The sequence below is a fragment of the Neofelis nebulosa genome, chromosome 10 (assembly GCF_028018385.1).
Source record: "Neofelis nebulosa isolate mNeoNeb1 chromosome 10, mNeoNeb1.pri, whole genome shotgun sequence".
Taxonomy (NCBI): Eukaryota; Metazoa; Chordata; class Mammalia; order Carnivora; family Felidae; genus Neofelis; species Neofelis nebulosa.
The window spans coordinates 82,028,481-82,043,390 of record NC_080791.1 but is presented as its reverse complement, the minus strand read 5'-3'; the positions used below and the strand labels follow the sequence as shown (position 1 = coordinate 82,043,390).

General features: G+C 35.7%; 1 protein-coding gene across 11 annotated transcripts in view; it reads left to right on the top strand.

Annotated features, from left to right (window-relative positions):
• The window catches only part of CCDC34 (coiled-coil domain containing 34), an 80,132-nt gene that overhangs the window by 11,398 nt on the left and 53,824 nt on the right, over positions 1 to 14,910 (top strand). For 4 of the 11 annotated variants that reach the window (XR_009249852.1, XR_009249853.1, XR_009249851.1 and 1 more), the window contains exons 3-5: positions 1,049 to 1,156; positions 9,369 to 9,527; positions 10,596 to 10,737. Coding sequence is in view for 8 of the 11 variants with exons in the window: in XM_058688508.1 (XP_058544491.1) it covers positions 1,049 to 1,156; positions 9,369 to 9,527; positions 10,596 to 10,737 (409 nt within the window). In the remaining 3 variants the exon portion in view is untranslated. Of the gene's footprint in view, positions 1 to 1,048; positions 1,157 to 9,368; positions 9,528 to 10,595; positions 10,738 to 11,116; positions 11,760 to 12,094; positions 12,149 to 12,488; positions 13,025 to 14,910 lie in introns of those variants that run through there. The other 7 variants (XM_058688504.1, XM_058688502.1, XM_058688505.1 and 4 more) reach the window with 6 other exon arrangements.

The following is a 14,910-nucleotide window of genomic DNA, read 5'->3' as shown; positions in this document are numbered from 1 at the left end:
AACAAGTGAGGGCAGCTATTTTCTATGCAGCAGAATTTTAGGATGAGAGGTCATGGAAGACAGGTATCCTGCGACCAGTTGTTCTAAAGTCCAAAAGGTATGTTCTTGGTGTCAAGTTTTATCTTCATTTCATGTATCACACTGGAATTGTCTGACAGTTGAAAAATTGGCCCTCCCACTAGCACCCACGCTCAGGTAGGTAGGTCTTTGGGAAAGGGAGGGCTGGGGAGGAGAAGTGAGGTCCAATGAAAGAGATATAAAAGTATCTGATTATTAGTATCTAAGGAGGGAGAAGAAAAATAACCAGTAATTATGGCAGTTGAGTCCTAGGAGTCTAGTTTGAACAGCATTCTCAACTAATGCAGTAATTTAACTGATGAGTGACAGAGTGGTGGCATTCAGCTCGAAGTTTTATTTGGCCATACCTTCTACATTCTTTCTCCTGAGGAAATGCCCAAACGTGTAGATTCGAGTGACAGCAAGGCAGTTAAATAATCTGGGATATGAATGTGGTTTTGTTTTACACTCCAGCAGCTATAAAATCAGTGAAGAAAAATCTGGATTCTTTTTTTTCTTCAAGAAAATTGAATCACTTCTCTACATTTCTTCTTTTGGTTAACTCTGAATTAAAATTTTAATTTAGGGATTATTTAACTCCTGTCCTTTATCTGCATTAAGAATCTAGAAGCTTTTTATAGCTAAAAAAGTTGCAATTCTCTTGAGCTTCTGCCAATAGCATACAGTGATGCCAAAATTTATGTGTGGGAAAGTTGATTTCAATGAGGGTAATTTAGCTGAAGTTTAGTCTAAGAACCTAGTGTTTTGCTGCCAAGCAATTATTTGCATTTCTAAAAAATGACTTATAGTTTTTACCAATGCTTTCTTTTCATCATAGACTAGTTACTGAAGTAAGTTATTGTCACTAATGGTGTACTTTCTATAAAGGAAATTATGTTCTTGTTTAATTTGGTTAATGTCAGACTTGCTTTTAATATGCGATTCAAGTACTTTTATTAAATGTTGCCTTTGTTTGAATAAAAATCTGTAGGAATTAAATCAACAGCTAGAAAAAAGAAAAGAAATGGAAGAACGTGAAAAAAGAAAGGCAATTGCTGAAGAAAAGCACAAGGAATGGGTTCAGAAGAAGAATGAACAGGTAGGGAGAAAAAGAAAATGCACACCCACGTACCGCTCCTTTTGCAAAGTCTTTTTCTTTTCATTACTCCTCATAACCTAGGTTTTTGTTATTTTCTCTCAGTTTCTTTCTTCTCTGACCTGATTTTTTTCCCTCTATCTTCATGGACATTTGCTAAGTCTCTGTCTTCTACCCTTTGTTCTCTGCTTCTCTCCCTTTTTCCCTCCTGTGGCTTCCTTGTGTCTTGCTTCAGGTAGTCATGAAGTCTGTATCTCTAGGCCTGACATGCTGGAGTCTTGGGTTTCCATCTGCTCGGTTGGCAGGCAGCTCTAAGCCTGCAAATCTAAAACAACCCATTTGTGCCCATTCTCCTTTGATTTCTGTTATGAGTACTGCTGTCAGCTCAGCCACGTCAGCATAATCAGAATTATATTCATTTGTGTGTGACCCCCCCCCCCTCACCTCACCTTTCCTGTATAGTCCCTACTCTCCTGTTTGTGATCTCTTCCTATCTGGTCCTGTTGTATCTTTCAACTTATTTACTGTTTATTTCCCCACACTGGATGTGAACTCCATCAGACCAGAGATTTTTGCCTCTTTTCTTCAGTTCTCTAGAAGCTAGATCAGTGCCTGGCACATAATAGATACTCGAAAATGTTTGTTGAGTGAATGAATACAACCTCTGTGTCTTTGCCAGACTGATCTTGCTAAAAAGGCAAACGTCATTCCCCAATTCAAAATATATTTTTTATGATTCCCTACCGACCTCTGAATGTTTTCACAATTCTAGCCTGGCTGGTGAAAGATCTTCTACTCTCTGCTCTCTGAGCGGTATCTTCCTCCTGTGGTTCCCTTCCTTCTGTGCTGTTGTTTCTTACTAGCATTCTTCTGGGAGCACACATAAGATTATCGTGGCCCATCTTCTTAGAGTATTAGTTTTACTGGAAATTTTTGAGAGGAAGAGTGTTATTTTCATATTAAAGCAAGCATAGATATTTAATGGGGTGGAATATAACTTTTATATTGTGTTTAAGATACACAATAGATTTCAAGGAAATCTCAATGGACTGTGCTCCCCACTCCCCAGGGATATGTAGTCATGAGAAGTTTTGAGAACACTTCCATTCTGTTTCTTACTTCCTTATTTTTTTATATTATACTTCATCAACATGGAATCTCATCATATCCTCCACCCTACCTTTCCCTTTATTATCCAACTTGAAGTATTTCCTGCATGAATCACTCACTGATTACATGCTTGAAATAGAAACTCTTTCCCTCTCTGAATCCTTGTTCAATTTATATCACTTTGTCATACACTGCCTTGCATTATCTATATATTCTGTTGCTATTTTGTATTATGCATATATCTTCACTTCCTTATAATTTTAAGACTCTTAAGGATAGGAATTATTTTTTACATTATAACTTTTTAATCCAGTATAAGATCTAGCATCATTCTTTGTAATATAGAAAGCATTTTTTACTGGAATGTATGAGTAAATCTATTATCTTTCAGTTTTATTTTATTATTTTTTGTTTCAAATTTTTATTTAAATTCTGTTAGTTAATATATAGGGTAATATTGGTTTCAGGAGTGGAATTTAGTGACTCATCACTTACATACAACACCCAGTGCTCATCACAAGTGCCCTCCTTAGTACCCATCACCCATCTAGCCCATCCCCGCCTCCTCCCCTTCATCAACCCTGTTTGTTCTCTATAGTTAAGAGTCTTATGGGGCGCCTGGGTGGCTCAGTCGATTGAGCGTCCAACTTCAGCCCAGGTCATGATCTCGCGGTCCGTGAGTTCGAGCCCCGCGTCAGGCTCTGTGCTGACAGCTCGGAGCCCAGAGCCTGTTTCAGATTCTGTGTCTCCCTCTCTCTCTGACCCTCCCCCGTTCATGCTCTGTCTCTCTCTGTCTCAAAAATAAATAAACATTAAAAAAAAAAAATTAAAAAAAAAAAGTCTTATGGTTTGCTTCCCTCTCTCTCTCTCTTTTTTTTCCCCCCTTCCCCTATGTTCATCTGCTATCTTTCAGTTTTAATACATTCTTATATTGGCTCATAAATTAGGCATTTTGAAAATACTTATCTTTTGTTTGTTTCCTATTGTGATTTTTACATATTTAGAATGGTACTGCTTTTCTTATTTGATCCAATTTTATGAATTTAGTCAAATATCTAAGTTACTGGACAGAGTTTTAAATTTTTCATTCTAGTTGTCCTTAACTATTATTGCATCTAATGCTCAATGGAATTAATAAGAGTACCTAACCAATAATTTCAGTAAGTTGAAGATGACATAGCTTTCTTCATCCAGATATTATAAGAAGGAAATTGGCTGGACGTGTGTGTGTTGTAACCATAAACATATTTGATCTTCAGAAGTAAGTTGTTATTATTTTTAAGTTGCTTCATTCCATAATATAACAAGAAAGGATTCTTTAAGTCTGTGTGACTATTTGCAAGCTCTGGGTGATAATTTTGTGAAGTTTTTGGCTATAAAACAAAACTGTTTTACATGTACAGAATAGTATTCTCTCTCCTCTAAAAGCTTCTCTTATCTTTTAGCTCCATTAAGCTCATTTTACCATGCCAATCAAACATAGTTGTTGTTTTTCTGAGAATGTAAGATACCGCTGAGAGATGATATATTCTCTATTTTAATTAGTGTCAGTAGATCTAATCCAGTTATTTGAGAAAAAAATTTTTTTTTCTTTTGGAGGGAAATGGCTTGTCCTGACATAAATCACCAATTATTGAAAGCAAGAGTCCATAAGTATGAGAATAGTTCAGAAATGAGCCCTGAGAAATTAAATTTATTTATTCTGCAGAATTCTTGTACAAATGAAGGAATAATTGATTACTCTAATTTTTTTTTTTCTTTCAGACCTGTCAGATTTCCTAGTTCAGTCTTAGTTAGATTTACCTCTATTTGTAAAGACTGCTCTCCTGGTTCTTCTCTTCCCGTCTGGCATCTAGCTTTTTTCTCCTCTGTTTACATTTCATGGTGTGTGGTCCCCCACTGCCTCTAGCTTCATTCACATTTTAGCTATATCTGTGGTGTAATTTTCTCTAAGTCATTTTCACTGTGTTCTATCAAGTAATCAGACAAAAAGAATTTATGTATCCATTAGCAAAGTTGGTTTCTTCTAATATGACTGTAAATTGTTAAGTCCTTTTCAAATAAATGGCTTATCTCATCTGGTACTCTTAAATTTGTGTGGCCATACTAATTCATATTTTTAGATTTATTTTTTTTTACAGCATGTTATCACATATTTTGTAAAAGGGCTTTTTATTTACCTTCATTGTTTTAAAAAGATTAAAAATAAAATTACTTTTAACTGTTAAGACATGGAACTGATATTTCAATGTAAAAAATTAATTCGGATCAATAAAGCAGATGATTGATAACACTGTTGTTATTCACACACTGAATACTTTTACACTGTGGCAGATACTACTAGAAGAACCAAAATAGAACTTCAGAAACTTTAAGTAACCAGTTATTTTGTTAGTTTACTTTAGTTACAAAAAACAAAGGTTCTCTCAGGGCCCTGTCCTGAAAAAGGGAAGATTTATTATTGTGCTCTGTGTGGTATAGAACTGGAGTGCCAGAAAACCTGAAGCCACTTAGTAACGGGCTGCTCTCTCTTAGTCCATCTCTCTGAGTGCCTGCTCTGTTCTTTTGCTAACAGCTAAAGGCATTCCATTCTTTCTTCTCTGGCATAAATTCTACAGAAAGTCTTTTTGATGTTTTAAAAGAAACATCACTGAACTATAATTTACATACAATAAGATACACCTTTCTTAATTTTGATGAGACTTGACAAACTTGTATACCTGGATAAACAGTGCCACAGTCGGCACATAGAACATTTCCATCACTCCCAAAAGTTCCCTTGCACCTTTTGTAGTCAGCCTCTGATCTCCACCCACAGTGGGCCTCAGCTCCAAGGAAACCATTAGTCTCCTTGCTGTGCCTTTGGATTAGATTTACCTTTTCTAGAATTTCATATAAATGGAATAATAGAGTATATATTCTTTTGCATTGGGCCTCTTTTGTTTTTAAAATTTCCTGGTATTGATTTTGCTTTCTTTTTTTTCAACAATAAGTATTATATTCTATGTAATTTCACAAATTGTCCATCCATTTGCTAGTTGATGGGAAATTGGGTTATTTCTGATTTTGGGGTATTATGAATAAAATTCTCTGATCACTTATGTACAATTTTTTTTTAAGTTTATTTATTTTGAAAGAGAGAGAGCCCAAGTGGGGAAGGGGCAGAGAGAGAGAATCCCAAGCAGACTCCATGCTATCAGCACAGAGTGCAATATGGGGCTTGAACTCACAAACCATGAGATCAGTATCTGAGCCAAAACCAAGAGTTGGACACTTAACTGATTGAGCCACCCAAGGCGCCCATGTACAAGTCTTTCTGTGGACATTTGTTTTCATTTCTTGGGTAACTGTTCAGGAACTGAATTGCCAGGTTGTACGGTAAGTATGTGTTTAAAAGAAATTGCCAAACTTTTTTAATATGCTTGTATCATTTTACATTTTTTATGACTATTGTATAAAAGTTCTAGCTGTGCCACATCCTTACCAAAGTTTATATTGTCAGTCTTTTTCATTTTAAGTCATTCTGGTGCATGTGTAGTAGGGTGTCATTGTTTTCATCTCCCTGAGACCTGAAATTTCGCATCTTTTCATAAGCTTATTGTATTAGTCTCCTAGGGCCGCCACAACAAAATACTACAGGCTGGGTAGCTCAGATGACAGAAATTTATTTTCTTATCGTTCTGGAGGCTGGTCTAAAATGAAGGTTATCAGTAAGGTTTGGTTTCTCCTGGTTTGCAAGATGGATGCCTTGTCTCCACATCATTGCATGCCCTTTTCTCTGCATGAATATCCCTGATGTCTCTTTCTCCTCTTAGAAGGACATCAGCCCTACTGGATTATCCTTATGACTTTAATCACCTTCATTACCTCTTTAAAGGTCCTATCTCCAAATACAGTCACTTTGAGGGTTAAGGCTTCAACATAGAATTTTGGGGGACACAATTCAGTCTATAACACTACCAACCATTTCTACATCTCTTGTCCTGTTTTTGTCTTGTGTTGTGCTTAAATTTTTGCCCATTTTGTGGAAGGATTGTATGTCTTATTCATAAATTGTAAGAATTCTTTATATATTCCTTTAATTCATTCATATATATCTATATATAGATATACAGATATAGCAAATATTTCTTCCCATTTAATTTTCCTCAGTGGTATTTTTTATTATTTTTTTTTTAATTTTTTTTTTCAACGTTTTTTATTTATTTTTGGGACAGAGAGAGACAGAGCATGAACGAGGGAGGGGCAGAGAGAGAGGGAGACACAGAATCGGAAACAGGCTCCAGGCTCCGAGCCATCAGCCCAGAGCCTGACGCGGGGCTCGAACTCACGGACCGTGAGATCGTGACCTGGCTGAAGTCGGACGCTTAACCGACTGCGCCACCCAGGCGCCCCATCAGTGGTATTTTTTAAAGGGAAGTTTTAAATTTTCATAAAGTTGATATTTTATTTTTTTATAGCTTGTCGTTTTTGTGTCCTGTTTAAGAAACATTTGCCTAACACCAAGGGGGTAAAAATGTCCTCCATTGTTTTCTTTGGGAAGTTGTATAACTTTAGCTTTTATCTATATTTTAAGTTAATTTTAATTGTGGTAAGAATTAAGCATCAGGGATGATTTTTTTTTTTTTTTTTTTTTTTTTTTTTTTTTTTGCATATGGATGCTAAATTGTTCTAACACTATTCGTTGAAAAGATAATCTTTTCCCTATTTAATTACCTTGGCACTTTTGTTTAAGATCAATTAACCATCTAAGCATAGGTCTATTTCTGGACTCTATTCTTTCCCATTGATCTAATCCTGTGCCATTACCACCCAAGCCTATTACTGAAGCTCTATAATTCTTGAGTTTATAATTCTTTTAATCAGAGAGTGTAAATCCTCCATTTTTTCTTCTACAAAATTGTTTTAGTTACTCTGCATCTTTCCATATACAATTTAGAATTTCTCTGATCATGTTTGCTTTAATAAGGCCTGCCACAGTTGGGATTGCATTAAAAATATAGATCATTTTGGAGGAAATTGACATCTTAGTAATATCAAATTTTAAATCTGTAAACATGATTTTTCTTTCTATTTGCGTCATCTTTAATTTCTGTCAATGATTTTTTTTTTTAGTTTTTCAAGGTACAGTGGTATTACACATGTTGTGTTAAGTGTATCCCTAAGAATTTCATGGTTTTGGTGATGAGAACAGTTATTTTGCTTATTCCTGATAGTATGTTAATGACTTCCATGTCTGGTTTTGATATCAGAGTACTACTGGGCTCTTAAAATGAGTTTGAATATTTACACTTTTTTTTTTCTGTTTTCCAAAATAATTCATGTGGTGATTGGTATTATTTCTTCCTAAATGTGGGATGGAATCCGGCAGTGAAGCTATTCAAGGCTGGAGTTTTCTTTGTGGGAAAGTTTTAAATTCCGAATTGTTTTTACAGATAGAAGGTTATTCAGATCCTTTCTTTTCTTTTTGAATCAGTTTTGGAAAATGGAATATTTTAAGGAATTTGACATTTCATTTAAGTGGAATTAATTGACATAAAATTGTTTTTAATATTCATTCATCTCTGTGTCTGTATGATCTGTGATCTGCCACTTATCTGTGTGACCTTAGGCACATGGCTTAACCTCTTTGTGCCTTCATTTCCCATTTGTAAGGTAAGATCATAATAGTGCTCACTTCATATTGTGGTCATAAGAATTGACATAGTACAAACGTAGAAAGTATATAGAAAAGTAACAGGAAGAGTCAGCACTCAGTAAATGTTAGCTGTTATAATTGAAGACATTGTAGGGACTGGGTGACTCCTTGTTGATGAGTTGTGGAAAAGTCTCATGCGTCAGTGAGCCAGATATGCTACAAGATCCTTTTCAATCTCGTAGCTTTTCTGACAGTAGAGTAGTTAAAATCCAGTATTGTTTCCGTGGAAATCAGATTCTCAGCAAGAAAGGATTCCTTTTTGGAGCTATCATCTGGCCAGCAAGACAGAAGTACACTTAGCAACTTGGGGAATGACTCAGGCTTTGATTTTTAAGACTTGCTTTTCCTGCATAGGACTGGACATATATTATATGTAACTGATGTTTGTTACTTGGGTGTTCATTGAATTGCTTATATTAAAGTATTCTACAAGATGCTTTCAGTGGAAGAATTTTTTTTCTTAGCCCATATTTCTTTGCTCCGTGAAGGGTGATGCATATGGCATCTGTATTGCATATACTTATGCCTTGCATGTTGTTTTCTACACCTTTGATAAAGAGAGCTAGCATGTCATTGGCTTATTTAGAATGTGACTGTGTTGGTAAATTGTATTCTGAATGAAAAAGAAAAAAACATTGAGTTATAGTCCAATTTTTTTCTGTAAAGAGCCAGATAAATAGTTTAGGCTTTGCAGGCCATACACTCTGTTGTAGCCATTCAACTTTGCTGTTGTGGTACAAAAATAGTCATAGACAACAAATATATAAATAAATTGGTATGGCTCCATTTCAATAAGACTTTATTTACAAATATAGGTGGCTAGTGGACCATATTTGGCTTGGGGACCATTGTTGGCCAACCTCTGATCTGTGTAAGACTTACAAGAATTGTATAGCTAGAGATTTGTCTGTACGTACCCTTATAGCAGTATCTAATGGTCCAAAATGTTATTTTTTTGTTCTCTGTAACTCACTGATGGAGAAGATTTTATCTAAGTGTTCATATTGGCAAACTGTCCAAGAAATGTAGGTATATCGCTATTTTAGAGTAAAGGTCAACATTTATTAAAACATACAAAATTCAGGATAGTCTAACAGGTTGTAATTTCTGTTCACTATCAATATATCTGTATTGAATACCTACTATTTACTTAGCACTGTACAGGCTCTGAGTTTACTTTCATGAGCAACGTCTTTGTTACTGTTATCATGAAACTTACAGCCCAGTTGGTAGACTAAAATTGACCAGGTATGTTACTATTTTCATAAGCCACATTGTGTCGGTCACTATGTTTCCACCTATTTTAAGAAATAACTGAAGTTTAAAAGATTACTTCCTATAACACTCATTGCTTGTATGAGCATAATTATAAATATTCCAATTAAAACTCCTTCATTTTTATTTAAGAAAAAAAAAGAAAGGGAACAAAAAATTAATAAAGAAATGGAGGAAAAAGCAGCAAAGGAGATGGAGAAAGAACATTTGCAAGAAAAGGCAAAAGAAAAATATCAGGAATGGTTGAAGAAAAAAAATGCTGAAGAATGTGAGAAGAAGAAGAAAGAAAAGGTATTTTTATTAAAGTGACCAGTTGAGATGTATGGCTTTGGTGTTCATACATGCCAACTATATTGTATAAAAAGTTTCTCACGGAGGGGATGCTCTCGGGTGGCTCAGTCAGTTAAGTGTCCGACTTCCACTCAGGTTGTGATCTTGCAGTCTCGCGGTGGATTTGAGCCCCGCGCCGGGCTCTGTGTTGACAGCTCAGAGCCTGGAGCCTGCTTCAGATTCTGTGTCCCCCTCTCTCTCTGCCCCTCCCCTGCTCACGCTGTTTTTCTCTCTGTCTCAAAAATAAATAACAAAATTGTTTTTAATTTAGTAAAAAAAAATTTTTTTAAGTTTCTTATGGAAAATTGGTACCATCTTAGCATTAAATAAATATATGAAGTTATCCCTACTTATTTATACTATGTGTAAGTTTCAGAAATGAATATGAATTGTGGTTTTGTTAGGTTGACAAATATTAATAAGCCTGTTGGTATATTTTCAGTCTGGTTCAAACTTTATCATTGTTTATGTTTTAAATATTTTTAATGTGTTTTTATGAAAGTCTTATTACATTTTATGAATTACTGTTCTATTTTAAAACAACAAATTGTTGGCGTGCCTGAGTGGCTCAGTTGTTAAGCATCCGACTGACTCTTGGTTTTGGCTCAGGTCATGGTTTCACAGTTCCTGAGTTTGGCCCTGTGTCCAGCCCTGTGCTGACAGCACAGAGCCTGCTTGGGATTCCCTCTATCTCTGCCCCTCCCTGCCTGCCTCTCTCTCCCTCTCTCTCCCTCTCTCTCTCTCTCTCGCAAAAGTAAATAAACGTTAAAAAAAAAAAAAAAAGCCCAGAAAATTGCTTTTTTCTTCTTGGGTTTGACGTCTTACTGTTGTTTAGAGGCAGCCATCTTTATTTAGATCGTATCCCTGATCATGTCAAATTTTGCTCTCAAATTATATAAATATGACTTAGTATTTATGATCAGTAAGCCTTTGGGGTGGGGAGCTACTGGGGAAAAGAGTCAGTGCAATTTGAATAGAATTTTTAGTTATAGAATATCACTAGAGATTCTTTGGTCTTGTCATTTTAAGGAAAAAGAAAAACAACGGCAAGCTGAATTACAGGAAAAAAAGGAAATAGCAGAGAAAAAGTTTAAGGAATGGTTGGAAAATGCAAAAAATAAACCTCGTCCAGCTGCAAAGGGCTATGGTTATGCCAACGGAAAACTTACAGGTTGGTTTTAATGTTATGTGGCTTACATAAATATGGCTTGTAGGAGCAAATATTATACATTATGTTTCCTTTTGACAGAAATAGAAATGTGTAAAAATCATCTTTCTTTCAAATTACTATTTTCTGGAAGATTATAACACACTGTGTTCCTATAGAGATACAATAAATTTATTGTCATTCTCTATAAATCAGGTATATTTTAAAGGCAGTAGTTGCGAAAGTAATGATTTGTAACATTAAGAAACACATTGAAACTTTCTTATGTTTTTGGCTTTTGAAGCCTTAAGGAGGATGCATTTAAGGGGCCTTTTTTTCCTCCCCTTCCTGTAACCCTCCCTGAGGCAGAACTTGCAGCGTCTCGGGCACATTTGTTTTGCAGGGCGGAGTACTGCGCGGTGGCGTGTGACCCCGACACAAAACCGGTGGGCCTTCGGGCTTGCCCTTGTTGGAAATGGCGCTGCATGTTTTTCTTTGTGCCTCATGTTGGAAGCTCAGGCCTTGCTGACAGCTGCCTTCACTTGTTTAAGTGATTTATTATTAAAAAATACTCCCATTCTGTTCTGTTCACACAATAGAACATATTCCAGACTTTGTTTTGACCATCTCGGTGAAGTGTGTGTTGACATATCTCTGCAGTCAAAGTGGGTTGCCAGTGTCTGAAGGACACATTCCTGCTGTCAGGGTTCAGGCCTCTCCCACATGTCATGGAAGTCATCCATTACAGCTAGTAGGCACCGGGCATGGTCTGCTCTTTTTTCTTCTTTTCCTGTCTGAAAAAAAATAGTAATAAGCGGTGGTTTTGACCAAAGGATTGGATGGGAAAGTGAAAACTTTAGGTGGGAATATACGTATTTACTAGAAGTTGTTTGCTAAAATAATGGATTATTTTATTAATTTTTTTGCAATTTAAATGAGTTTTGTTCAAATAAACTTTTGTCTGCAAATGCTTTACTGCTTTTAATAAGCAAAATTTTAGTGATATTATGAAATCTGATCAATTTGAGTGATAGTAATGTAGAATTCCAGTCATTATGAATGGGAGTTTTGTTCACTTTAGCTAAATATGCACTATTGCGGGGCGCCTGGGTGGCGCAGTCGGTTAAGCGTCCGACTTCAGCCAGGTCACGATCTCGCGGTCCCTGAGTTCGAGCCCCGCGTCAGGCTCTGGGCTGATGGCTCGGAGCCTGGAGCCTGTTTCCGATTCTGTGTCTCCCTCTCTCTCTGCCCCTCCCCCGTTCATGCTCTGTCTCTCTCTGTCCCAAAAATAAAAAAATAAAAAAAAAAAATGTTGAAAAAAAAAATAAATAAATAAATATGCACTATTGCAATATACTTTTTTTTCTCTCTCTCTCTAAAGTTTAGTATCTGACTAGGGAAAACTAGTACAGAATCAGTGGTTTCCCAGACTGAGGTAAGAAAATGAAGATTTTGTTCAATTTAAGGGTTCAAAAAGGGATTTCCTAGTAAAATTTTTATATGAGGTTTTATTTATATAGATTTTAAGAACACTCTTTGGACTTCTAGAATTATCATTTATATTTTAATTTTTACTGCAGTACTTACTGTATTGGAAAAATGTTACTTGTTTGAAAATATTTTAGAGTTCAAGTTTTAAATGGATTAAGTTGGCTTCTCAGTGATATTTTTGCCCTTTTGATACTGTAACATTTTTCTAGGAATTTAAAAATAAGTAGTTTCTTGGATCTTAAGAAGTTTTTTCTTGTTTTGTTCTGACTTTTTAATAATTTTAGATTTTTACAGTGGAAATTCTTATCCAGAACCAGCCTTTTATAACCCAATTCCATGGAGACCCATTCATATGCCTCCTTCCAAAGAAGCTAAGGACCTATCAGGAAAGAAGACTAAAAGGCCTGTAATAAGTCAGCCACACAGGTCATCGTCTCTGGTGGTTCAGAAAGCCAGAAACAATCTTTGCCTTGGAACTCTGTGCAGAATACAAAGATAGCAGATATGGGAAATTGCATGCTTTTACCTGGAGCTATTTAATTTTAAAATTAGAATAGTTTTTTTACTGCTCAGGCAGCAGCTCAACATTTGATGTGATTATTAACAAGTTCATGTTTTTGCATTTGTATATGTTGTCCTTAGAGTTAATTGAGGAAGATGTTTTATACATTTTCATTTTTATAAGTGCTTCAAGGTAGATCTTGGCATATTGTTTCACAGGATAGGTGACTGGATATCTAACAATTGTGTTTCTATTTAGCTTGTATTAAAACGACATTGTAATACCAGTAAAACCAACAATTTGTATGGTGTTCTTTCATACTCTGTGTTTATTTGCGTTTATGTTTATCATAGTAAGATTAAGCTTAAATTGTTCAAATAAGCTTTTGTAAACTGCATGCTCAAAATAACTCTTAGAAGAATCTAAATGGGTTAGACTTCTAGAGTAATCAAACACAGTCTTCCTTGATAGCTTTTGGTGTATTTTTCCTTATGTATATATATTTTTAAATAACTAGAGGCATGTTTTTTATAACAAAGAAATGAGGGTTGAGTTTTTGAAAGGGAAACTTAAAAGCATTGTTATAGGCTCTGGATCTTAGGTTAACATGTAGCAATCTTGAGACACTAATAGTATTTTGCTATACTTCTTACAAATACTTATACATCCATTATAATTAGGTAGTTAACTTTGAAATTAAGGTTAGCAGTACATTATTTTTTAATGTTAAGGGTTAAGTGATATTTATTGAAGCTAAGATCTTACTAATGAATACATAATAAAAGTAGTTCAAAGGATTACTGAACTAGCATTCAGCACTTTTTACTAAATTTTAAAAGTCTGTATCTTTTTTTAGGGACCGTCAAGAAATGAAGATTTGTTGTGGCAATATAAAGTTCAGTAAATTGATTTAAAAGTGATTCCTATTTAGAACATACATATTCCATGTTTCTGCTAGGTTAGTAATTTGCCAAGTTTCTAGTGACTAACGGGCAGTGGTGTTGACCAACGCAAAGGAGCGACAGTAGAATCTTTGAAGGGCATTCACATCATCAGAAATCTAGGAAAATTCACTTCTAAGCAGGAAACAGTTTGGGAGGCGCCAGTAGGGTTTGTTGGGACAGAATAGTGGTCAGATTTATAAGCCTGACCTTCCTTCTCAGAACCTCTTAGACATAGTGATATTTTCAGACAGTCATTCCACTTGAACAAATTCACCCCTGTAGAGAGAACGTGCAATTTGCCAGTGTAGTGATAAACTTGTGTGTTGCTTATCGCTAAGTATCCATAGGCCTGAATTCCTGCGAGTTTTAGATGCATGTTATATTTAAGAAACCTTCAATTTCACACAGTAGATTCAGGTGTTTAGGCAACTTCTAGCTATAACCGTAATTCTAGTAATACTTTGCTCAATCAGTCATTAATTAGTTTGACCAATATTACAGCCGTCTCTCCTTGTCTCTGGTTTCGCTTTCCATGGCTTTAGTTACCTGTGGTCAACCACTGTCCCAAAAGAGGGTAACTACAGTACAATAAGGTATTTTGAAAGAGAAGCCACATTCACATAACTTATTACAGTATATTGTTATAATTTGTTCTGTATTATTGTTAATCTCTCACTGTGCCTAATTTACAAGTTAAACTTCATCATAGGTATGTGTGTATAGGGAAAACCAGTATATCTAGGGTTTGGTACTATCTGTGGTTTCAGGCACCCACTAGGGAGGGGTCTTGGAACGTATCCCCACAGATAAGGGGGAACTATTGTAATTGAACATTTACTCTGTAACAGATGTTTTGCATACTGATTTAGGAATTTAAATGACATATTTCTTTAATTCAGTCAACATTTTCAGCCTAACCAGGAAAACCTATAACAGACTAAATGCTATAATACACTGCTTAAAAATGAAGTACAGGGACATCTGGGTGGCTCAGTCGGTTAAGCATCCAACTTTAGCTCAGGTCATAATCTCACCGATCTCGTGGGTTTGAGCCCCTCCTCGGGCTCTGTGTGGACAGCTCAGAGCCTGGAGCCTGCTTCAGATTCTGTGTGTCCCTCTCTCTCTGCCCCTCCCCCTCTCACACTCTGTCTCTCAAAAATAAACATTAAAAAAAAAATCAAGTTCAAAGTTCATCTGGGAGCATAAATGAGAGGTAGTTCAGCCTATGAAGGGATTAAGAAAGGCTACAAAGAGAAGGTG